The sequence below is a fragment of the Antrostomus carolinensis genome, unplaced genomic scaffold (assembly GCF_000700745.2).
Source record: "Antrostomus carolinensis isolate BGI_N321 unplaced genomic scaffold, ASM70074v2 scaffold6078, whole genome shotgun sequence".
Classification (NCBI taxonomy): Eukaryota; Metazoa; Chordata; class Aves; order Caprimulgiformes; family Caprimulgidae; genus Antrostomus; species Antrostomus carolinensis.
Genome location: NW_010330782.1, coordinates 1 through 20641, shown reverse-complemented (window position 1 = coordinate 20641; position 20641 = coordinate 1). Strand labels below are relative to the sequence as shown.

At 41.7% G+C, this 20641-nt stretch overlaps 1 protein-coding gene across 1 annotated transcript; it reads right to left on the bottom strand.

The window, feature by feature from the left end:
* Positions 1–530: 530 nt before the first annotated feature.
* IL5RA (interleukin 5 receptor subunit alpha) lies at positions 531–15013 on the bottom strand. The gene is made up of 10 exons (XM_010173005.1): positions 14932–15013; positions 13515–13660; positions 12780–12918; positions 12068–12200; positions 11798–11988; positions 10683–10828; positions 9924–10059; positions 6657–6756; positions 1174–1255; positions 531–623 (listed from the first exon to the last, which is right to left on the bottom strand). Exons 1-10 carry the CDS (start codon positions 15011–15013, stop codon positions 531–533), a joined length of 1248 nt encoding a protein of 415 aa, XP_010171307.1.
* Between the last annotated feature and the right edge of the window lie 5628 nt (positions 15014–20641).

The following is a 20641-nucleotide window of genomic DNA, read 5'->3' as shown; positions in this document are numbered from 1 at the left end:
TCTCTCATACCACAAAACACAACCAAGCCCTTCTGGTCCTGTTGCAGATGCTGCCAGCTGATGTCAAAGGCAAGGGCCTGCAAACAAGCCTTGGACTGAACACAAGCCAACTGCAATTCTCCTGCACCTCCTCCCATCCTGCAGCCACCAGTGAGCAGCCAGGTGGGCAGAGCCCACCCATCCCAGTGGCATTCCCTCATTCAGAAGAGGATGTAAAAAACACAGGTGAAGCTCTTGTTTCATTTCCCAGTTTGCATTTGGCATCTTGAATTGTCAGAGTTATTCAAAACAAAACAAAACTCCAAAAGATGAAGCTGTCAACCAGAAAAAAAGCTATTTTCCAGATTTTTCACACGCAGCCCTTGTACTTATCTCCTGCTTCAACTGGGACTTTGTGCTTAGTAGCTTATCATTACACAAGGCACTTTGTGGAAGCAAGTCCTCCCCTGTTGGAAATGCCACCGCAGTGGAGGTGACACAAAGGCCGCCCCGGTGATGCTGGTGACGTGTCTCGCCAGCCCCACAGCCCGTCAGAAGACAGAGTCGTCGAGGGCGCTGCAGTAGAGATCTTCAGCGAAGCTGCCGAACTCGGTCTCTGTCTCGCTGGTGCAGGTACGTGCTCTCTGGAAAGCAACCACCACTTTGAGCTGGGAGGTAAACTGAGGTTATCAGCTAAACTGCACTAATCCCAGAATCCCAGCATTGCCTGGATTGGAAAAGCCCTTTAAGCTCATTGAGTCCAGTCATGAACCCAACACTGACAAGCCCCCCACTAACCCATGTCCCTCAGCACTATGTCTACACGACTCTTCAATCCCTCCAGGGATGGGGACTCCACCACTGCCCTGGGCAACCCCTTCCAATGCCTCAGAACCCTTGCAGCAAAGAAATTCTTCCTCACATCCAATCTCAACTGCCCTTGGTGCAACTTAAGGCCATTTCCTCTTGTCCTGTCACTTGTTCCTTGGTTGAACAGATTAATTAAGAGAGTTGTGCACAACACATTTGACAATGTAACTCACATTTAATGCCGACATTAGAAATTCTAGGAGGTCAAAAGGCTTTAACTGAGCAGTAACAGTCTGTATGGTCCCAGCCTCACGGGGAAAGAGCAGCACACAAACACAAACATTCCTTCTAGTCAAAAAAAAAGTGACTAAAATGTTATTTTACCTCGTAGTCGTTGGGGAAGGGATCTCTGAATTTGTTGCTGGGTGTCGGAATCGGTGGAAACAGTTTACTCCATACGTGGTTTCTGCAAAAAACAGTAGTGGAGGGATGTGAAAGAATTGCTTTTTCTGTGGGATGACGTAGCCAACAAGCAGCATGTGCAGCCCTGTGAGGCATCGTGTCTCCTCGCACTGCCAGCCCTCCTGCCCCGCTCCCTGATCAGCATCTGATGGCAGCAGCAGGTTCAAAAGGGGTTAAAGGACAATGGTCCACCAACGGACACCCTGAGGACTGGGCAGGTGTGCCATTCCTACCAGGACACTTCTGGACCTTGGGGACATGTGGATGGCAAAGAGGCGGTGGGCTGATGCTCTCCCTCATCTCCCCCCCCGCCACAGAGGAGCTGGGCTGGAAGGTCCAATCCAAGGGGACGTTGCTGTGGCTTTTAGTGGCCAGCAATAGGCCTGTCTCGGAGAGAAATTAATTGCTCTGATCTGTCTGTTCACACTCACGTTCTTCCCAAGGGCTGTGTTGTCATCTGCTTTGTTTGGACATTCAAGACAGGTTGTTTCTTGCTCAGACTTTGGTTTCTGGACATAATCTGCCCATGTTTTACAGTGGGAGAGCAACTGCAAATAATTGTGTGCAGAGGGAACAAGGAGGAGGCAAGGAACAGGACCAGAGGTGGCTGGCAGCAAACGGTTCTGCTTCACCGTGTAATAACTCATCTTGCTAAACCCCCTTTGAGATGCTCCTTTCCTGCCTGACACTCTTTAGTCTGGCTCAAGCACACAGGCATATGTATTTTTGCGATAGCAAGTGCTGCAGAGTGAATTTTTTTCTTGTCTTTGATATATCCCAGAGCACAGACCACATTTTAATCAATAAAAAGCACTCGCCATCTCTACCCTTGGATAGCACGATGTCCAAACAGGACCAGGCTTTAATGGGAACTTGGCCTGAGTGCAGATTGTAGAATTTAGCCCAGAATTAGTATGTGGCACCTGTTCTGCAGAGCTAGCCTGACGTTCATGAAGCAGAGGAGTGGCCAAGGTGGAGCCCTAGCTGCTCCCCTCCTGTACCCTCAGTGCTGGGACCAAGGGCAGGTCTGCTCCTCATTTATTTTGTGGCAATTTTCCTAGTTGATGTCTAATTAGTTGAATGCTTATGTTCTTATGACTGTTCTTCTTCCAAAAGCTTCCTGAGTTCCATCAAGTTTTCTGTTATCCTATTATCCCGCCTCACCAGGGAGATGAGGAGGAATAATAGTTTCTGACTATCATTTTGGAGCTAAACCTTCCTGGCTGAGCTGCTGTTGCCTTGAAGGAGACATCAATGCTTAATGAATTATTAGGGGAAGGGACATACCACAGCTCGCAGGACAGACCTGACCCAGCAAGCTATGGGATGTCTCCTCATTGCTGCACACAGACGAGGGTTTGTGATGGAGATGTACAGCCAGAAGTGGGAATATGGGGAGGAAAAACAGGGTGTGAGTGAGTTGGTTTTAGGAGACACTTGCATCCCCTTTGTTGAAATGCTGAACACAGTCCATCACTGGCTGCAGAGGACAAGTCAAGCTGTGTGGTCACCTCCAGCAGAGTGGGTCAGTAAGGTGGCACTGGTGTGACTCAGGAGTGGGACCGGGGTGAGTGCCAACAGTAACACTCCAGCACTTGGCATCATCTCTTCTCTTCCCAGCTTTCCTGCTAAGGGTGAGGTCTTTGTGACCATACCCAGATTAGGTTTGCAAGCGTTGTTGTCCTCACGGCTCCTGCACTCCATCACATCTCCCAAGCCTTTCAGGAGGAAGGAGGCCACACTTCTCCTGTATCTTATGTCAGCTCTGAGTGGGGTTTGGATTTAGGCAGTTGCTGTGCAATGTAACCAATGAGATTTGGGTTCATTTGGAATTGGTGCATTTCTAGCTGTGCTGTTTGTCAATAAAAGATTTTGATGGAGCCATATCAAAATTATTTATTGAGTCAGCCAAAAGCGTATGTTACATGTTGTTTCTGGAATAGAAACCCTTAAGGAGGGGGTGCACAAATGCCCAATATTGAGCTACGAGGCAGAAGCACACTTGTGTTCGCAAGAGTCTCTGCAGTGAGGCGTTGGTGGGGCTGGTGACAGCGGTGCCCTCAGAATGGTCCTGTTCTTTTTTGCAAGACACTGAAAAGTTGGAGTTATGTGATTAAATATCTTGTCACAAAAAGTGTTCCAGTTATCTCTGTTTGTCTCTACATGGGTTAGAGCATGGCCCTTTCCATTAGTGCTACTTGGACCTCCAGGCTTTGGAAACACCCCATGGGATCATCATGCCTTAACTCGGTGTTTCAGAGCCTCTGACTATTGTGCTGTGTCTTGTCTGCCTGAAATTTGCCACTTTTCCCACAGGCTGTGACATGAAAAGGCCAAAGATAAATAACGTGAAAGAAGTACGAGAACAAGTTCTTCTGTTCCCTCTTCTAACTGCTACGATGAGACTGATAAAACATTTGTTTTCACAGTATGTTAGAAGTGCCTTTTCTAGTCTCTTGCCTCCCCTGAGATTCCCCGTGACATTTTCCAAACGACTTCCCTGTAGCGCGTGTCTGGTGGCTGCTGGTCGTGGACCTGAGTGTGGTGCAGAAGAGGGAGGGCAATCTGGTGGGGTCGGGATGAGCACGTTGATATCAGGGTATGGAGGGCTACTGACTGTCCTCCAGTCAATTAAGTGGAGAGCAGCTGGGAGCGAGTTATTAACTACATCCTCCTGTGGGCTCACCTCCGGGAGAAAATGTTATTCCAAGGCACAGCCTAAGGAAGTACAGAAGATGCTCATTCATAAAGACAGAGGGCAAACTAGGAAACCATTCAATTGTGCTTTTTATCAAGACAGTAACCCCATCAGTTGTTGCAAGTGAAGGGAAAAGACTATCCAAAAAGTCCCAAAGGGCTACTTTGCCTTGTAGCATTTCTCCCAAGTGGTGGTCTGAACCTCCGATGCCTGCAATCACCAGGACCTGATTGAGAATTGTATTATGTGACCTTATACATCTTGAGTTACTGTTCAAGTCATAACTTCAGGTTTCAGATTACTTAAGAAGGAAAGTCAGTTATTTTAGATTATTTGCCTAATAACATACTGCTATGGTTTTACAAGCATTATGGATCATTTGTTGTGTATCTCAATCTCTGTCTTCACAATGAGCTGCATGGAGAAGACAAGGGGCAACAATCACAAGTTGTACCAGGAGAGATTTCATCTCAATATAAGAAGGAAATTTTTTACAGTTGAAATAATCAATCGCTGGAACAACCTCCCCAGGGATGTGGTGGAGACCCTATCACTGGAGGTTTTCAAAATGCAATTGGGCAGGGTGTTAGATAACCTCGTCTAGGCTCTCTTTCCCACAGAAGGTTGGACCAGATGATCTTTTGAGGTCCCTTCCAACCTGGGCTGTTCTATCATTCTGTGATAGAACCCTTTGCTATAATGAAATTCCTTATAATGGCTTCAAATTGTATGAAATTTGAAATTATTCTGTGGCTTGAATTGCACGTACACTTCATGAATTTTCAAGAGCAGTAAAAACTGAGAGTACTAATGAACCTGTGATCTAGGGAACCTGTTCTGTTTTTCTTTAATATCCACAGATACAACAAACGAGCAGGCTTAAGCACTGAGTTTCATCTCGGTACACTTCCCACCTCCTCCCAGGGCAGGTTGGGGGACTAGAGAAGTGGCAAGAAGCAGCTTGGGAAGGGTGGAGTAAAGCTAAAAACTTAATGAAATTCAGTGCAGCAGGCAGATAAAATTATAATCACGTTGGCAGAGATGGAATGTGATGAGCATTTGGGTGCTAGGGAAGGATAAACTAGGTAGGCAGAGAGAAACCCCTAGAAGCAACCAATGTAGCATCAAGAAGCTGAACCTGGAAAAGCTAAATTTGCCTAATGTTCATAAAATGCATTAGTACAGCATCTTCAAGCTGGTCCTTGAGTAGGAGTCTTTGCCTATACCTATTTCTCCCCCTGTGTCTGTTTCAGGATCTCTGCAAAGGGTAACTGTATAATATCCAAATACTTGCAGAACTTCACAGGAGAACATGGAGTGGTATGACTGGTGCTGGAACTAACTGGTGTTGGTGTTTTGCTGTCCCAAAGAAAGAGGAGAGAGCTGATGAAGATGATGCCAGAGCAGTGGAAGACCTACAGCTACCCAGATGGGTCAATCCATAAAAGAATCAGTGATGTGAGTAAGAGTCATCTGTGGATTTCCACCCAATCCATCAAGGGTGCATAGCTGGAAACAGGCTCATATGAAGCACAACATGAATAAACTCTCTGTGGAGTTCATCTGTCTTGTTCCAAAAACGATTGATTATTGAGACCTGCTATGCTAATTAAATTGACTTAAGAACAGGTTATCACAGACACCAGACGCTTTAGGGAGAGTTAATAGCAGTTGTTCTAATAGAACATTCCTGTAGACAAGACCTTTATTTGATAAAGAGAATGCAGTTTGGAAAGGAAAACAGCCAAGGACACATCAGTATAACCAATAAATTAAAAGGCATTAAAGAAATTAAGAAGAAATTAGCAGAGTCAAGGACAGCACTCACATTACTGGAAGCTGTGTCCGTTGTGGACTGATAATTGCTGCTTGCTGCGTGTTTCAGGGGAGAAGCTTGTAATTACATTGATTCTTTAATTCATCACTTATTATTTGACTAGTCACAGCTACAGAAATTCAAAGTGCATCTGGGTTTTTTCACAGCATATTTTAGGAAGTTTGGCTATATGGCATCTGTTTTTACTACATGGCATCCATAGCTTCTGTAGTAATTAAAAATAAACTAAACAAATAGTTCAAAAACTCAAAGCAAACAATAGTTCAATGCACTCACTGCTGTTAAGAGGTCAAGAGGAGCAGCAAGCACAAAGGCACTGAATTTTTACCTCATTGATGTCAACTGAAATTCAGGCTACACACCCAGGGCCCAATATAGAGTGTAGGTCTGCAGGCTGAACTGGGCAAGACTGGGAAAATACTACCCTGTGTTTAGCTGTTTCATTTTAGCCATGACAGATGCTCTCAGCAGCTTTCACCAGGGTTACAGATAAAAAGTCCTCCTGGGGAAATCATTGACCCAACCAGATCCATTTCAGTGAAGAAACGAGATAAGGCCAAAGAGATTTTTAGCAAACTTGCCTCACTCAGTGTATGGTTTTGTTAAGATTAAATTGAAAAACCCTCTTACTCCACCAATTTTGCTGAATGTTAGTATTGATAACTAATGATTATCAATAGTATTGATAAAAAAGAATATTGAATCAACTGATGATTACTTATTCAGTACTTTTGCTTTATATAATTATGCTTGAATACCAAACTCAGTGCCCTTTCTTAAAATTAAGCAGAGCTTGTAACATCCCCCCACACCTGTTGAACACCTGGTCCTGACTTATACTGTAATTAAAAAGAAGATGATGATACTTACAGTTTGCATATTATAGCAACAAGCTTTTTTTTTGTGCAGCACGTGGACACACAAAGCACAGCGAGAATCCAGGCTACAGGATTCTCCAGTTTGTTTTGCCCTGAATTTCAAGAAAAAAATACATTAAATATATTATTTTAGGACAGATTATTTTAAACACACTCTTGCAAAAGATTTAATCAGCTGTTTTATGTGTTTATATTCAGATCACAAACTAACATGCAAACGATTGCTTGGTAGCTAGAATTAGAAATGAAATGCACGGCTTCAAGAACAATTTCCATGAAACTAATTTTTCTAATTTCAACAATGCATTTCTTTTATTTTAATGTGAAGGAGAGAACAAGCGTGAGGAGCCCGGCCCACCAGAAGGACGATATGGTCTGTAAGCTGCCGTCCTGAGACACGCAATGCCACGCAGCGCGCGCACGACTGCTGCTCAGCACAGACAGTGTTTGCTGATAATCTCAGGCACGAATGGTTTGTTTCCCATTAAACCATTCTTCATTTCTATTAATCCTTTCTAGGCAGGAACTGGATTTCTCTGGCTCCCTAAACTTGCCTGTAAAAAAGACGTCGAAACCCTCGTTTTTCTTGTGAGCTGGTTGCTGATACGTTTCCTGAGGAAGAATTTCTCTGCTGGCTCTGCCCGTGAGCAGACAGAGGTATTTCCATCAAGGTCAAAGTTTCCCTTTTGAAAAGGCATCACTCAGTGACCACAACTGTTATTTTGTGCCATGTTATGTCACACAACAAAACCATTTACACTGAACTGCGTTTTCAAAAGGCTGCCAAGTCTGTGCGTGGTTACGATAACTCCCTGTCCTGTGCACCAAGGTGTCAGCACTGCCATCGCCAGGTAGTTGGAAGGACATGAACTGGCCAGCAGCAGGAGTGCTGGCTTTCTCGGTGCCACAGACAAAACAACATTCAATTCTGGCCAGATTTGTTTCTGAGAAATGAGGAGCTGAGCCTGCTGTCCCCACCGACGGCCACAGTCGTACTGCTGTCTCCAAGAGTAGCGTGTGGATGACGCCATGAGCAGGGCTTGCGTGATCCCTCCTGCACCTCCGGACCACCCCACAGTCAACCTTGCAATTACAAATGGGTTAGGATGGTTTATTTTGTCTTCAGGTTTACCTTTTCTTTCAAGAAGGTAAGATTTTGGATGTAACTACCAATGAGTTATGCTTCGTGCAAGTCTTGAAGATGACTGGGGCAACAACCCAATTTGAAGCCTCCCAGCATGAAGGCTGGGAAGTGTCTCCATTTTCCACACCAAAACTGGCAAGGTCCTAAGTCTTTTCCTTCTTATGTCAGTTGGCAACAGTCCCAAATGGGTGTGATCAGGCAACATTAAGTCTCACTGCAACTCAAGAGTAAGATGTGGGAGAAGCAGCAACTGCAGAGGCCAGGCTGTGGCTCCAAGGACCTGCCTAGCAAGCTCCTCTTTGGGCTTCTCTCCACGATGTGCCTGGAGGTACCAGCCCAGCCCCACGCACCACTGTGGACCAGCATGAGCCAGTGCACCTGCCTAGTGAGGGGTTCAAACATAATACATGAAATGGAGGGAATAGAGGAAACTTCCTCAGAGACACAAAGCAAATTAACAGCAACGCTAATGAGATGGCTGAAGTACGTACTGAAACCCAGCGCCCCCAGCAGTAACCTGTATCGTGGCAATGATGCAACAAGCCTCTCAAAACCCCTTTTCATAACACAAATTGAATTGGACCTATCCTTGAATATTTCTGAGATTTTAGTAAATTTTTATGGAATGCTAACTTTGGGTTTTTTTACCATCAGAATGACTTTTCCATATTTGATGTTTATAGTGCATGAGTAGAGGCAGCCACAACAGCAGTGTTTCTAGGTTCCTCAGTCACCGTCACACTGCGCAGCAGAGACAGCTCCACAAGTGCTCCAGCTGACAGAGGGGCTCTCAAATCTTTCAGTCTTGCTGGGGAAGCAGAATCAGGACCACACAAATGTGCTGTGAGGTACTTCTCAGCCCCAAATTTGTCCTGTGGACTTTTTAAATGGTGAACCCTGGCTGGGGCTATCACACGTACCTACAGCTTCTCAGATCTGATGCGTATCAAGCTGCTGTGCGTAGTGCATGAGGGTCTCCAGCCCACTAATGATTTTTATCGAGCTTTATTTGACTGTAATGCTTCTAAACAGCTTTTGAGACACAGCTGGTATCGAGGTGCAGTTTTACAACACTCGTTTTGGCAGCGTAGGGCTGCATTTCACAGGGTTTGATCACCACAGCCCAAGGAAAGAAACCAGAATTGTTTCAGTTTGTAATGTTGTTGGAGGATTGCTGCTACAGGATGGGCAGTCTAAGCCAGTGGTTTTCTCAGGGTATGGGCTCAGAAGAGGTCTACTGGTCTTAAAGTTGGTCTCATCTGAATGTTTCCCTGCATAAGGGTAATAAACAGGCCCAGTTTTCTTAAGGGTGGGGGGTTTTCTTAATGGAGTGGTTGGGTCAGTGAGCCTCTCTTCCCAAGGGCTCATCATGGAGCCAGGTGGGAGGGTCAAGGGGATGTGTTAAGAGTAAGGCAGCAAAACCCCAGCAGATTTAATCACATTCACTAGCAAATAGATATAAGAGGGAAGAGTGCAGTAAACAGGAGTGTGTTAGGGACCTTTTTTTTTTTTTTTAAAGTGAAAACCAGGAAGTTAAGAAACTCAAAAGATAAGAACAAAGGAGGATGTCTAAGAAGAAACAGTTGATAATGTGCCATGATAAGGGAACTGTTATTTCCAGAAAAACACGTTCAGCAAGCAGGAAATACTGAAAAAAGTGGGGCAAATTCTCACGTTCCAAAGATGCCAAAATCATGTTCTTTCCCCCTGCCCCAACACTGAAGAGTTCAGATAGCTCCAGTAAAGTAATAGTTGACATGATCACTCATATTAACTTCCACTGTGAACATCACAATGCAAGCCAGGGAAACACATGTGAAAACTAATGAAGTAATGCAACTAAAAGCTCTTACCTAGAATTTAGGCCTTAAGCTAGTTTTAAAAAGTCTCTGAAAATATAAGCATATAAAAACAAAACACTGTCTAAAAAACCCTTCCATATGTCCAAAAGTTTGCTTGGGAGATTTTTATATTTTTTTTTTAATGGAACACAGATTTAACTCCTCTTGACATTAATAAGTCAGTTTCTTTCTTCAAATACCTATTTTCCTGGCAGCATTTGCTTTCCAGCAATGTAATAATATTCTCTACAAGACAGAAGCATGTCATTCTTACCAACAGAAATGATTTCACTCCAGTCACTCCAGAATCCTCTCGTACAACATATGTGATGATTAGCTCTTATTTGTATGGAATACCTGCTGGTAACATCTATCTGTAATCTGAAGTCATTTGAGAATATTTTCAGTATCTGTTAGGAAAACAATATTGCACTGTTATAGATTATTTAAGACAAAAAAAATTCAGAAAACAAAATTCAATAATGTTTATCTTTTTATTTTTAAAAAACTCCTTTACTAGATTAACAGTGAGCATCTGGCCTTGGTTTTGAAGTAAGAGCTCTGGGTTTACAGGTGTATTTTCTCTCATAATACACCAATGTTTCAGGGCAAATTCTTGAAAGATGCCTCATTTTTGCATTCTTCCTTAAGACACTTCATGCTGGATTTTCAGACTTGCCCATCCTCCCACTGTTCTGAACCCAGATGCATAAAGCTGAATAACTCCAATTCTTGCCCTTCTGCTTTCCTAGGTCACTTGGGGATAGTTTGTTGCAGAACTAAATGACATCCAGAAAGAGGAAAAATATAAAAACTGATGAGACTTTGGCTTTGCTGAACTCTAGTCACAAATGGGACACAAGTTTTGCCAAAAGCCCATAGTTTCAAAAAATGTACTAATAGCAGGTTTTATTTTAAATGTGTTAACATTTGTTACATATCCATGAATATGAAGACTTTTTCTAGCTATATAGGACAGGCAGTGCAGAGACAGGAACACCGTGTAATACTTGAGCATCAGAGAAGAAATTACCTGCTTGTTACCTGACTTCAAGTTGAAGAGATAAAATTCATATTCAAAACACTCTTTAGGGAAAGGAGAAATTGGCTTCTCCCATGTGGCCACGAGATCATGTTGCTCTAAGAATACAGTGATGTTTCTGGGAACATTCACTTTCTCTAGAAAAAGAAAACTGTACTGGTAAGTTGTTTACAGAGCAGAGTTTAAATACTAACAATTGGAACACTTTATAACCTGATAGTTTCCAAGTAGGACCTATAATCCTTGAATTTATTTCACATTTTGGACAGAAAAGATAAGGATTTAGGAGGAATAACTATATTGGAGAAAATAGTTAAAGGCAAAGAGTTTTAAAAATCCACTTAAAAGTTTTGAAAAACTAGATTACTGGGGAGGGGGAAGATTTCTTAAATTATTTTTCACAAAAGCATGAAATTAATGATAGAACAGTTAGTTAAAAAACTCATTTACAGGAAAAAAAAAACAGATGTAACTGGGAAAGTTACTGAAAACTGGAATAAATTCAAAGGAATAGATCAACAACTATTATGGGAATGATTTCTAAGAAGAAAGTATGTCAACTGTTTTATCTTAGTGAAGCCATGAAAAAGGAAATGCTATCTGTTTACACAAAAGTGAAAGGTGTGGAACTAATGATGGAAAATAAATTATTTGGATGGATGAAAGAGGATAGACAGTCATGGCTGACACTACCTTTTATTCAACAGTCTAACGCCTTTCTTTAAAAGGACATGGTTATCTTGAACATCATTTGTCTTTCTCCTTTTAAAGAAAGGCTGTAAAAGAAAAGGGAATAAAAACTGTACTTGAAGGAATATTGACTAAATCAACGGAAAATGAACACTGGAAATAATGCTTTGGCTAACAGAGTCATTTATTGTATTTTCTAGCTTTTTATTTTTGTCACTCTGTAATATTAAAATCAAAATTAGTTAAAATCATCCATTTCTGTCTTATAATCTCTTCCAACTTCATTAAGAAGTCTATGCAAAACCAGCACATACTTTCACCTGTATCAAAACCCATTCCATCCAGTAATGCTCTATCACAAATCTTTTGACAATCCTGCTAGACTTTTTTTTTTTCTTCAATGTATTTTTACTCACCAATGGCATTTTGGTTAAATAACTGCTGAAAAGGTTTGATTGCAGCATACTTGCTAGACCCATTGATGTGTATTACAATGAGACCATCAACTTCTTTAGGATCAATATGAGTCACTGAAAATCTGCACTCGGTATTCCTGTTCCACTTGTCTTTGGTATAATCTTGACATTCTTCAGTGTACGTCTCATACCTAAATTAAAATACTTGTGAGACATGATGCTCTTCAAGAAATACATTGGAGTATGACTAAAATGGGAGAAAACACCAACCTGTAAAATAGAAAGTATTCGGTATCTTCTGGTGCCCCTTGGCCAGGAAGCCAAGTGCAATGGAGAGAAACAGTGCTAGAAATAGTGATGCGAGTAACACAGGACAAATTAGTGACAGATGTCTCTGGAGCACCTAGAGAGTCAAGGAATTATAAAGCAGAAAGAAAAATAATATTACAAAAGTCGTATGAAATTCACATTGCTAAAACAGTCATTACAGTCTTTGGTCCATTTTATCTATGTCTGTTGTATCCCAGTTCTCTCCCTTAAAATTCACATTGCTAAAACAGTCATTACAGTCCATTTTAGCTATGTCTGTTGTATCCCAGTTCTCTCCCTTGTCACACAGGTCTATCAGTTATGGATGGATGAAGATTCCCAAGCAGTGTAAGTAAAGCTGTACAGACACCACCATTACATATTTCATGTACACTCTGCAATTCAAGGCAACATGATCTTTCAATATTCTAGAGTGTATGAAAGTGGGTTATCTTAGCAAGGAATTTTTAGAACATTTGACATGGGTTATCCATGTTCTGCCCCTCCAGATTGTACTCCAGGCTCCACAGCAGTAGAGAAAGGCCTGGACTAAATTGTTTTACAAGATCAGTGTAGCAGTATTTTTCAAGTATTAAACCTGTCACCTTTTGACTTCTACTCCACAGACCAGGGCAGAACACAAAATTCAGACCTCCCTTGCATTTCTTCTTACCTGGTGGAGGCGGGAGATTTTCCTTCACCCAGTCACTTCTCATCTGAAGGTCATTATGGAGAAGTAACGTCCGAATGTGTGCGGAGAAACCGTTGTGAAGTGCAGCTGTTCGGATACTGTGAGTCTTCTTTGTATCATACTTGAAATTACAAAAAAAAAATTAAAAAAATATCAAATAAGCACCACACGTGATGGAAGATGAATTAAGGGACCTGCAAAGACTGATTCAGTCTTTGCAAAGAGGCAAACCAGTCAGCTAGCATAGCTGGTTATATTAAGTGTATAAAGCTAGAGAATACAAATAATCCACACAAGAAGTGTGTAAGGTTTCTTATTTAAGATAGCAGGACCCTTATATTACCAAAAATTTGTCTATAGCATACAGCTGTGATGAAACATGATCTGACATCTTAATGATGTGAATTAAGTGAGCTGACTTGAATGGGGAGCAGCATCACTTAAAACCAGTATCCAGCTTCCCCTGAAGATGAAGGCTGCAGGGACTGCCAGTTCCCAGGCTCACCCTTGTCCCAGCAGTGCCGTAGCTATAAGCATAGCTGAAAGGGAATCTCTCCAGAGCTCAAAGTATATGTTTATGATATAAGAGAATAAGTGATTCAATATGCCAATTGTTCAAGAGACATATCACACCTACTGCCTTCTGGTTTGGTGCAAGATGTTTAACTCAACAGGAATTTAACCTTCTTAGGCTACTGGACTTATCTTTTATCTTACCTCTTCGGGCACAGGGCTCAGGATTTTCACATCATATATAATAGTGTAGTTTTTTTGTTCTTGATTAGGGTTTGGTTTCCAGTGTAAAAGTACTTGTGCTAATGCAGAGACTGTAAGGGTGAAGTTAACAGGTGGGAAAACCTGAACTGTAAAGGAGAAAACAAAAATATTCATAACATAGCACACCAGTGAATTGTTTAAAGCAATAGCTGTTTAAAGCAATGAGCAATACAAGCAAATAATTTCATTTCAATGTTATATTCTCTCAACAGCTTCTTATAAAATGTTTCTCATATTTGAAAAATATCTTTAAATAACAACAAAAACTTAATCAAATAAGAGTTTACTTGAAACTTAGCTTAAAAAATGAATTTTCACAACAGTTTCAACTTGAAAATCACAATGATATATTACATTTGGCTTGTTAATTAGGTTCAGGTTTTTCAACTTCTTCCTTATAGCCACATAGCCACTGGGCACCTGTACTGAAATGGGGCTGATGAAGTGATCAACTGTAGGAACAATTCTCACCCACATAAGCTTGCAGAAGAGCATGATGTGGGGGCTTTCTAAGAGAAAGCTGACAGCCACAAGAAGTTATATGTGAGAGAAGAAACAAAATGATGAACAGAGGAATTAAGCACAAATGGAAGAAAACATAGAAGGATGAGAATGATAATTTAAAATGACAGGGCAAGAGGGATTCCTGGAGCTCATATGGAAATGAGAAAGATCTCACGCTGGGGGAAAATGTTAGTGTATAAATAGCAAGGCAAGGAAATAATCAATCTACTCCCTGCCATTTCTAGAGGTTTTCAGAGCCTGTCCTCCCTTAATTACCACCTCCAAGGCAGCTGAGGGACATCAGTCCCTGCCTCTTTTCTCCCATGATTTCAACCTTTGATGCCTACTAGTTCAATTTTCAAGCATGCACCTTGCAGGAAAACTCCCTCATGACGGCTCAGAAAACCCCAATACAAACAACCCTGAACTAGTTCCCTTAAAATGTTCCTTGTTGAGATGCCCACAAAAAATATCACCATTAAGGCTGTTGGTACACCAGGATTATGCCAACGATGCTTTGTGTCACCATCTTTCTGCAGCTAACTGCAGTTTTGTTCCTGGAAGTAAAATAACTATCTGGAATAATGCCTTTGCTCTGGCTGGATTAAATTGTTGAATAAACCAGGCCAGGAACTACTGTCCAGCCCAGAGGGCAAGCAGCATGGCAGAGTTTGCATCTACATGCCTTATGATTCTTCCCTCTCAAAGCAAAACAGTCCTCAGGCACTGGCCTGGAGCGATCTAACTGAGACAGGACCCAGCTGTCCCAGGAAGCATGTTAACACAGCATGGCCATCTGTGCTCCTGTACTCATGGCATGTTTTATTCACGTGGTAGAAAGAAAATGTTTTACCTCCTGCATCTTGAGGTACATCTGGCTGAACCAATTTTGTTGTCCAAAGCAGGATCAGAAGAACTCTCATCATGCTGGCCATCACCTTTAGATGGTAAATGAGAACGGCCACCTATCAGCATAGGTGCCTTCTCACCATTTTGCAGAGGTTGATAACTGAAAATGAACACAATGCCAAGTGTTAAGCACACCAACCATGGAGCGTGGTACATCCACATGATCAAAGGAATGAAACTGCCACCTTGCAGGGGACAGACTCGTCTCCTTTCCTTGCAGGAAAATGCATCTTGTCACAGCTAAGTTCAATATAAGTACCACCAACCACATCTCATTTTGCTCCCTTTCCTTGTGCCAGCCCTTTTTGAAAAAGCTTCTGGTTTCAAACACTGTCATGTGTGGATGTTCAGAGCAGCAGTCACGGACTTAGAGCATCTTTCCACGGAGAAGAGCGAGTCAAGTTGAGGTATACTGGCTTCCTGTAGAGTCCAATTTTTTCCAAGAAGAGAAATAACCATTTTTTTAGCTGCCACTCTATATAAAATGGCTACTTACTGGAATTTACTTTCTAGTTTCTATTTCAGTAAAGCTTGCTAAAGAAACAGTCTCAGTGCTCACCTCAAGGCTAATTCTCCAGCGTTAATTATTGGGTGTAAGAGAAACTATTTTGTTTGTTTCTAATTTAAATGAACAACCATTTTTAATGCTTAAAACCAGCATGTTCTTATGCTTCCTACAGATTGTTTCATGAAGTACTGGGAGGAAAAAAAAATCTGTGTGTAATCATTCACATATAACCTAATATAAACAACATGGAAATACAGAACAGCAGCTTTCCAAAATGTTCTTACTGAAAAGAAATGTGCTCTCCCAGCCCAATCACACTACTTCCCTGGGGCACTACAGCAATTGCTTGTGTGGAAAACATAATATTTTCAGATGGTAATGAGCAGAGAAAGCATCTTTAACCCATCAGTTCTCCCTGAACCTCCAATAAATAACCCAGGGACTGGAAGTATTGAACTGATCACAGTTGGAGTACTTCTGCTATACAGTAACTATTTTTCAAACTGGTGCATGAATGCTGAGTTCATTAAAATGACACATAATCTGCAATGCAGTGTGTTTCTTAATGTCCAAGTCCACTCATTATCTATATTTATATTTTGTGTGTATCTGTTATTCTGCCTGCCAAAATGTGCACGAGGCTAATTGAACCTCTGGAGTTTGCTAAGGGATTATTCCTGGGGAGTCAGGGTTTGTTTTTACCTATGTTGGGTTATTGAAAGACATTTTAGTTCTTCCAAATGTATGTGAATCACAAACAATCAGGTAATTATTATTCACACTATACATTTATGCCCACATGACGCCTCCAAGACTACTTCCTCTTGCATTACCATTCCTGAAAAGTCAGTTCTTCTGGATTTTCTCACTTGAATGCCATACAGACCTCTGCTCCACAAGATTATGTTATTCTGGAAGGCATTATGTGGACTGAACACAAGTTTACAATAGCACCTGATCTCTGACCACCTCTGTCACACCCATACTGCTTTATCTGATAAAAACAAATTAAAAGAGCTGCTAGAACATGACACACATTTCCAATATGCTTTTGTACAAATTACTGGCATCGGGCTTTCTTTCCTGCTTCAAAAAACATTGTATATGTCATTTACCTGATGAGACTATTAAATACACTAATAATCTTTTTTTTTCTCTATTTAAAAATAAAAAATTATCAATTTCAAGTCCATGAATATAAAAACTAGCTTCTCATTTTCATGCTAGCAATAACCACAGGACAAGTCTGGCAAGAAAGCAACTCTGAACTGTGCAGATCTGTGCATGTGTGCTTTTATGCAGGTGTGCACATCTGCATTCCTACCTCTTAACATTACCCACCATGTTCACGGCTGCTCTCCCACCGACCACCTACAACCAAAATCAGCAGCTCAGAAGCCATTTCAAGCAGATTAAGCTCTTGTAATGTGAACGAGGTACCTCGGTGAGAAAGACACGAAAGCTCCTCAAAGGGCATTCCACTTGCATAGCAGAGAGATGGAGAGACAGGTTGTGCTTCCCCAGCTGCAGTCAAAGCCTTAATCAAATAAGACATCAGGTAGAACGATAAGATTTTGGGAAAGAAGCTTCATTATTTCCACTGCTAAAAGAACTCACTTAAAAAAAATCAAACAAACAAAAAAGAAGCAGTAATCACTTCAGTACGTTATTAAAACAAAAAAATCTTCAAAAAGCCTCATGTTTTACAGCTGCTTAGGATTCACATCTAGTAACTTGAATAACGTCAGTGCGTTGGTTTCAGCACTGCTCTGGCATTTAGCACCACTGAAAAGCTGGCTCTCTCTCGGGTTTCCTTAAAGTGGGTTTGGCTACCTATAGATTTTTTTTTTACTTTGTCCTCAAAAAAGAATGGTTCTGATTCTTCTTGGACACACATTCTTTTCTCTGTACTTTTGAAAAGATCCTAAAGATCAACTTTTCAAAGGTACTTCTGCTGTCCAAAAGTATGCACATATTAAATCTACCATTTTCTGAGCAGCAGTTTACTGATTAGTAACTGGATATAAAATGTTCCTGTAATGTAGATTAGTTTCCAATTATTATCCCTGTTTTTCTTATCAGTTTATCTTTTCCTGCCTTGTTTTCAAAAGTGCTATTTCTCTTTTTCTTGCTATCAGACTAAGATTGAAAATACAGCTTTTGGAACAGGTATTTCCATAGCTGTGTAAGACCACAACCTGTAAGAACACCTTGCAGTCTGTGATACCCTGTGTGTTTCATGTGAGAAATTACTGAAAAGAGAATCAAAATAAGTGCATTCCAGTAAAGAGGTTATCTAGAAATCTACAAGAGGATTACGTTCCTCACAAAAATGGATATAGTAAGTTCTCAGGACAAATAAAAGCCTTGATTATATTATGTTTTGGTTATATATGGTAAAAGTAATAAGCAAAAGGTAAAGGACTATACCCTTATAACCCTGTAAAGGGTATGCTCCTTCTTAAAGGACTGTAGAAATCCAAACTATAGAAAACAGCCTCTAAAAGGTAATGATTTCCTTACTCATAGCTGACGTGTCCCACTATCTCACAGGTCAGAAGCAGATTCCAGATGCATTTCCCAGCGTAAGGCAAAGCTGCCTTTGACAAGCAGGACCTTTGCAGTCTTCAAACAAAGCACAACAAGACAAAACCCAATTGCAACAGATATCCCAGGAGGTTACCTGCAGAGTCTCAAAAGTTCTGTGAAGAGTCTCCTCCTTTTGTTCCAACGTCCTCTGGGTCATCTCCCTGTGGGTTTCTTTTATAACTGCTGTCTTTCAAGTACAAATGTGATAGGTTCTTCAGATGTGATGGCAGATGATAAGCATGCATTGAAAAAGGGAACTACAGATTTAACCACAGGATGGAAGGCTCCATACAAGCACACAGTTTAGCCCAGAAAGCGTTTTACTTTATTTATTGAGGGTTAATTATATTCCACAGGCTGATAATTCTCTAATAACTTTGCAAGAGCAGGTATGTTTAATGACTGACTGCAAAGACATAACCTATACCCAGCTACCTACGGATCACTGCTGATATCCCAGGTTGTTCTTCCCCTAGAAAATAAAATCCAAACATTGCTGGAAAACTGTGCAGGTTTTGTCCAATGGTTTTATACCATCTTGTCCAACGCTCCTGCCTACAGCCCTGTGGGCATCAGCGGCATTTTGAGACGTTACCAGCCCCAGAACAAGACCATTTCCCTAACCTCGTACTGAGAGCTTTGAGCTGTGATTCATGGTGCTGGATAACACAGGCTCACAAACAGGACAAGCAGAAGAAACAAACCCTAGAGAAGATCCTATGTGGGGTGGAGAAGACCCTATGTGGAGCTATATGTGATGGAGTTATAGGAAGGACAAGAAGGTGGCTAATGACTTACATCATTAACATTCTGGTTTGCAAGTGCAGAGAACCCTATGAAATGTGCAGGTGACACAAGGTGGGAGAGGTGAGTGCTTTGGAGGCTAAGACTAGAATTAAGAAAGTTCTTGACAAATTGGTGCAGTTCAATACGGACAAGCTCTCAACTGCATTTAGGCATTATCAACAGTAAATTACTGTCTATAAATCATCAATTATCAACTGATTAGGTATCTGTTCCGCAGAAAAGGATCTGGGGTTTTGGAGGGTCATGAACTGATGAGGAACAAACAATGTTACGCACTTGTGAAAAAGGCACCCGGGGTCAGTTAAAAGTGAGTGTCCTCTGCAAGACACATGAAGTAATCCTTCCGCTCTGCACGGCGCTGATAAAGCCTCCGCTCACACGCGCTGCGTCAAGCTCAGACACCGCGCTTCAGAAAGCCATGGAGCAGATGAAGAGAAGCCAGTACGCAGCCAAGGATACTACCAGAGCCTAAAAAGGACCAGCGAGGAAACAAGTTAAGGCAAGACTTGTGCAGAAATGTAACACTTTAAGCCTTTCACATGCTCTCCAGATCCATTGGGCTGCGACTAGAAGATAACGGCAAGTAAAATTCAGGTTAGATATCAGGGAAAGCTTTCAGTGCTGGATAAGGAGGCGGTGGAGCAGGCGCCTGAGGACTAAAAGAAACTCTGTCACTGGGCATCTGTAGACAAACATCAACCAGGAATGACAGTCGTAATCAAATTCTGCCATCAGGCACGGAGATAAATCAGGAGACTGCCTAAGGTCTGGCCAGCCCATGTGTCTCTTGAATAAACAGCTAATTACTGGGCAGAGAGCTCTGACATGTACAGTGAAATGTTGCTGTAGAAAAGAGGTAATTTCTAAAGGTAGATCAGGAATTTAATAAGAAACAGTAATCGCAAAAAAAAAAAAAGGGTAAGAAAAGGTTATGTTCTTACACAGGCCTGACTATATTATTGTAGATCTGAGATGGTTTTTTGCAATAGGTCATTCCAAAAAACCCTCTTTTGTGCTCACAAGCACACTCCTGCCTGCACTGAGATGCTTTGTTAGCTGCTTAAAAGGCTGGATAGATCTGTGTAAGGTTTCTTCCCAATTACCAAGAGACCTGTAGCACTTTTCTTGCTGACACAAAGATTTATTCAGGCTTCAAAGGGAACCACGCTCCCAATTAACTCGCATTTGGGTGAGCTCCTCCTTTAGGCTCCACTCCTTCCAACCTTTCTGAGATGTTTCCTTGCAGGAGCAGCACAGGGATGAGTGATGAGACCCATGGCCCTCCTGAGCCCTGGGGATGTCCAGTTGGCCAAACGCAGTAATTTCAGTGAAATTAGACTTGTGAGGAGGGAAGGACTGATCTCTTGAACTGTACCAAATCCCCGGGACTTCCACCTTATCTTGTCTCGTCTCTCCACACAGTAAAGAAAAATTAAATCAACCCAGGCTGACAAGCATCACCTTCGTATTTGAACTACACTGAGCTGCTTCTCCTGGTTCAGCCTCTGACGGACGCAGCTCCGCACCCACCGAGCTTCACACCAGCGCCGGGCTGTTATTGAAGTGATCTCACAAGTGGTGTGGTGGGGTCGTTAGTCCTGTTCTTCTGTCACGGTTGTGTCACTATCAAAATACATTTATTATTTTTATTTTTATTTTCCCTTTGTAATCCTTTTTCTCTAAATCAAGCCACGGCAAACACTTGTCAGCGTGAGGTTAATGACTGGACTTGATGATCTTACAGGTCTTT